Below are 5,072 nucleotides of genomic sequence, written 5' to 3'. Positions count from 1 at the left end.
TATTCAAATAGGGTAGTGTTGCTGTTAGCAGTCTTCAGCTTTCAGAAAGCATCTGTAATAACATCTAAGATAAGTGCTCACTCTTTTTAGACGTTCACTGATGTGATTTACAGTCAACTTCATGAAGGACAGTGATGGAGCGAGCGCTCAATGGGCAAAGCTGTAATAATTGTGAATAATCTATAGACCACGGCTTTTTAATGCTTTGTATTTGTGTATTTTGAGGGGGTGGGGGTTGTTTTTTTCTTGTTTTGCTTTTCATATTTAAGTTTTGGGTTCATTTCAAGCACTCATTTGTTCTCAAGTGTGTGGATAAAGCAACAGAAGCATCTAATATACCAACATCAAGTTCCAAACAATGAAGAATCTCATTGTTTTTAAACAGCTTTCGGTGATACTGTCATACTTTTTTGGAATTCACTCCAAAGAAGACTAAAAACCTTTGAATTCATTTGTATTGATAATGTAGAATTTTAGTGTGAGGGTATTATGACCCTGAAAATGAGTATTCAGCTTTCTTTGTATTTTGCTCTTGGTTGTTTGCTTTCTCCTGTCACTATCTCTCTTACCTCATATCTAGCACAATATTTTGTTTTAGATAATTTCCCATTGTTGTTATTTAGTACGATTTCCAATTTGTATATTTTTTTTTTTTTAGTATTTGATTTTGTGTGTGTGTTTTTATAAGATGCTTGATGACTACAGATGAAAGTTCTGCCACATTTACAGCCGTGTCTATTAATGTGCATTGCCCCTGTAAACAAATAAACTAAAGTAAATGTAATGATGGGACAGTGCAGTATAATGTATAGATGAGACCAAAGACCTCAGCAAAAAAACCTCTCCAAAGAGTTCGTTGTGGTTAAAGTTGACTTTATTTCATAATTCATTACATCATAAACAGGCCAAATGAAATGTGTGTGGTTGAGTGCAGTACAACAGCCACAGTCACAATATGCTTTTAAGAGTGACATTAAAATCATGCATTAGAAACAGATATGATTATAGTTGCCATATAGATCTACCACTGAGATAACTGAAGAAGATCCTGTGATGGCAGCATGATGCTGTGATTTTACTTGTAGGCTATGTACATTTCCCAGCCTTTGTTGCCCTCATTCAGATTTTTCTCAATAAAGTTTACACCAGCTTTCTGATACTCAATCCAGGCGTCACTGTTGATCAGCAGAACAAAGGCTTGCATCCATTCTTGTCCTTCTTTCTTGTACCATAGGTACACATCTTTTCCACCGGTTCCTTTATTGAGATTAACACTGAGCTTTTTATAGCCTTCCTTCTGAAGCTTTGATTCCTCCTGGAGAGAGGTGGATACATCAAGAGCAGTGAGAGCCTTGCTCTCATCGGTTGTGCGCCGATACCAGAGGAAGACGTAGTTTTTTCCACCAGAGCCCCGATTGGTGTCTTCACACACACGAGTGTAGCCCAGTTCAAACATGTGCTTGTCAGAACTGAAGTCAACCGTTGCTGCGACCTGTTGTATGTAGCTGGTCTTCTCTCTCTTCACCCACAGGTAGATGTAGTTTCCTCCTGCATTGCGGTTCAGATCACAGCCCAGTCTCTCCCAGCCATCTTTCAGAAGAGCAGGTTCTTCTTTGGCTTCTTTGGTTACCACGAGCTCCACAATAGGAATGTCATATTCAGTGCTGCCGTAGAAGTACCAGAGAAAGATGTGATCTCCACTGACTCCTGCATTCAGATCCTTGTTGACCAGCGTGTACCCAGCATCAGCCAGACCAGATTTCATCTTGTCAGTGAATGAAAACTCAATCCTGGTCACTGGTCTTTTGCCAGACTCTTTCTTGTACCAAAGAAGGACCCGGTTTCCACCAGTACCTTCATTGAGGTTAACATTGATGAGCTGATAACCTTGAGCTCCGAGTATTTCCTCTTCGTCCTTACAGGTGGAGACATTGAGCTTGGTTATTTGCTGTCCATTTGCCATTTTGTTTTCTTCTGTATTTGTGGCACTGAAGAAGTAGGTTAAAATTCTGGAAAAAAAACAAAACAAACACACAAAAACTATAGTTAGGGGCCAAGCACCAAAGGTGCGTAGGCACCTATTGTAATCGTTGGTGTTCTTATTATTATTCTTCCGTTTCCGCTCTGGAAGTCTATGACAGCCCATAGAACCGCTTGCTGGAAAGTTGTGAAATTTGGCACACAGATGGAGGACAGTCTGAACTGTGTCCACAGCAAATTTGGAGTCTCTAACTCAATCCCTCTAGCGCCACCAGCTGTCCAAAGTTGCACTCACGTTTATGCTAATAACTTTTGAACTGTAAGGCTGGTTTCACACCGCACGCGTCAGCAGAGCGTCAGCAGAGCGTAAGCAGCGTGTTTTTTCGCCGCCCATGTTAACAGATGAGAGCATTCACACCGCACGCAGAGGCTGCGCGGCAGCGCGGTGCGGGAGCAGAGCAGAAGCAGCAGTGCCGCGATCATTTCGGCGCTGGGTCTATTTTTGCTGCACTGTTAACGCTTAATTAAAGTGAAAGTACACCAACAAGAATTGAAGTATTTCAGGAAAGAAAATTAATATTAAAAAATATTTATAGAAGATTTACTCATTTAAACTTGTTTTTAATTATTCAGTTTGGGTTAAAGTATGGTGTATTATAAAAAACTAAACTAGCCAGAAAATATGATATATAAACATTATTTTAGTTATTACACAGACAGCTATAGGATCTAGCACGCCCAAATTAAACCCGAGTTTGCTGTCTTTTTTCACCGAGTTTACTGTCTTGTAAACATGTGCACGCGTCAGATGATGTAAAACACAAATCTTACCTCATTCATGTGCAGCAATGGATAACACAAAGCTTTTATTTATTTATTTTTATTTATTTTACGTTTATATGTGAGTGTTGTACACCTCCCCATGTTAACAAATTTTCAAGACTATCAAGTTTATAAATGACCAACTTATAAAAACTAATTTATAGCTGTCTTTGTAAAGAAATGCTCACTTCATAAGTAGCTTCGAGCCGCTGCTGTGACGCTGTACAAACGCTTCCAGTGTGAATACTCTCGCGTCACTGCAGCTGCAGTTGTCTTTAATTGCTTAATGTTGCAGTCAGTCTGATGCTCCAGCTGTGCTGGGATGACTTGTTGTGCCTTCTTTGTGCTTGGCCCCGATAATTGCTGCTTTCAGCTATATTTAATTATTGCTTTTGTTATATAATTAGGAATTTATATCAATTCTGTAGTTATCATTTTATTTATAAAGTCTGACATGCATATAATTTTTATTTCTTGGCTCACCAATCTTTTTATTATGAAATAACATGTTTTTAGATATAATGTTACAAGCACTTCAAAAGTATTAATGCAATGGCAACATTTACTCTTTTTTTTTAAATTATTTATTATACTTTCATACTTAGATTTTAAATTAGAAGTCTAATTGTTAAATGGTTGTTGTCTAGATTTTCTCCAGATGAATAAATCATCACCTTACCAGAAGATGTTGTAGAAGACACTGCTGTTTCACTGACGAGAGCAGAAGAGATCTTTAAAGAACCTTCACAGGGCTCTCTCTTATATAGTCCTCTCAGCTGCTCCACCCAACACAAACCGGTTAGTTGTGTGTAATTCTGAAGAAAGTGACTGACTTGTTCAGTCATTAAATATAGGGTAAGTGTACCCATTAAGCCCATGTACCCTTTAAACCCACTTTCAACTGTGAAGTCAAATGAAAAAAAGAAAATCATATTTTATGTCAAATAAGAGGTAAATGATTTGTGAATGAACAAATAGTACTTTATCATTTTATATCATTTTCCTTTAGATGGAAAGATGAGTTTTATTAGCTTGCGCACAAATCTAATCTCAAGGTCAAACCATTAGCCTTACTGAAAGATAGACTGCCAAAGAATTAAGCACGTGAACTACAAACAATGAATGTTTTGTAATTAATTATTTATTAATTATTTATTTCAAGACCGGTCAAGACCACAACTATCACTAAATTGCCGTTGCATTGTCTGATTTCTTTGTTAACATCATTAATTTGATTGGATGTAAAACTTCCTGCTTCAAATGCAACCAATAACTTATTTCTAATTTCATTTATTTTGTCACTGTTGTGCCGGGTCAGAAATCAACAAGGGATTGAGTCAAAAATGTCACCAAAATGAATACAAATGCCCACAAAATTCAAGATATGATTGCAAAAAAGTACTTGTATAAGATCTTTATATTATAACATATGATATAATTAAGCAATATCAAAAGAAAGAGGGCTGTTTTCACAAATATGAGCACAATTGCAAATGTGATATTGATTTTTTACAAATGTTCAATAAACAATTTTATTTTTAAAACATTAATCTCAACATTATTTATGCATTTGTAATTGTACCAATTCAGATGCAACTTCTGTTCCTCCTCTGCAGTGTAAAGATGAATTCTGTTGTTAGTGATTTCAATTGATTGGTAACCGATCTATATAGTGTCTTATTATTCTAATTTTAATTATTGAATAAAAATAAGACATTTCTCAGGCAGTAAATGTGGATCTTTCAGATGAATTTGAGGAGTGCTAGTCTGGTCTTGGTCTTGTCTCGGTCTCGACTTGGTCTCAGATTAGGTGGTCTTGACTACAACACTAGATATTAATTCAATTGAGATAGAGCCCGTTGTGTCCTACAGTTCCTTAACTCGGGAGCCAAGCTGAGTTAAGGCTACAGGCTCCCGGCATGGGGGGCCCAATAGGAGACCCCCGTAAGCCCAGAGTATGGAGCCCCTAACGGTGCTGAAGAGTAGATACATGAAGATAAACACTATTGACTCTATAGGCAATGACTGCGCTAATGCTAGTGACAAGTAATATTTTACTTGCTCATTAAATATACATGTTAAATAAGTTATGTTAGCATATGATAGCTGTTGATTTGAACTAAAATAGATCAGATTAATTGGTTCCAGAGCTACAACTCTGGTAGTTCGAGCAAATTCATTTTTTTTTTTTTTGGAGTAATTAACTTAAAAATATGTGTTTATGCTACAGATTATTAAGTTCCTCTAACTCAGTGTAGCTTGTTGGTTGA

The 5,072-nt window shown here is 36.9% G+C and overlaps 1 protein-coding gene across 1 annotated transcript; it reads right to left on the bottom strand.

Annotated features, from left to right (window-relative positions):
- Positions 1 to 856: 856 nt before the first annotated feature.
- Positions 857 to 3,506, bottom strand: LOC127494269 (uncharacterized). Its single transcript, XM_051860015.1, has 2 exons — positions 3,482 to 3,506; positions 857 to 2,009 (listed from the first exon to the last, which is right to left on the bottom strand). The coding sequence occupies exon 2, from the start codon at positions 1,961 to 1,963 to the stop codon at positions 1,076 to 1,078; it is 888 nt and encodes a 295-aa protein (XP_051715975.1). The 5' UTR covers positions 1,964 to 2,009; positions 3,482 to 3,506; the 3' UTR covers positions 857 to 1,075.
- Positions 3,507 to 5,072: the final 1,566 nt, after the last annotated feature.

The sequence above is a fragment of the Ctenopharyngodon idella genome, chromosome 14 (genome assembly GCF_019924925.1).
Source record: "Ctenopharyngodon idella isolate HZGC_01 chromosome 14, HZGC01, whole genome shotgun sequence".
Lineage (NCBI taxonomy): Eukaryota > Metazoa > Chordata > Actinopteri > Cypriniformes > Xenocyprididae > Ctenopharyngodon > Ctenopharyngodon idella.
Note: the sequence above shows the minus strand (reverse complement) of the source record. Positions and strands in the feature narration are given on the sequence as shown.

Excerpts from the sequence above, each read along its gene's own strand:
- LOC127494269 (XM_051860015.1), bottom strand. The coding sequence starts at position 1,963 with ATGGCAAATGGACAGCAAATAACCAAGCTCAATGTCTCCACCTGTAAG.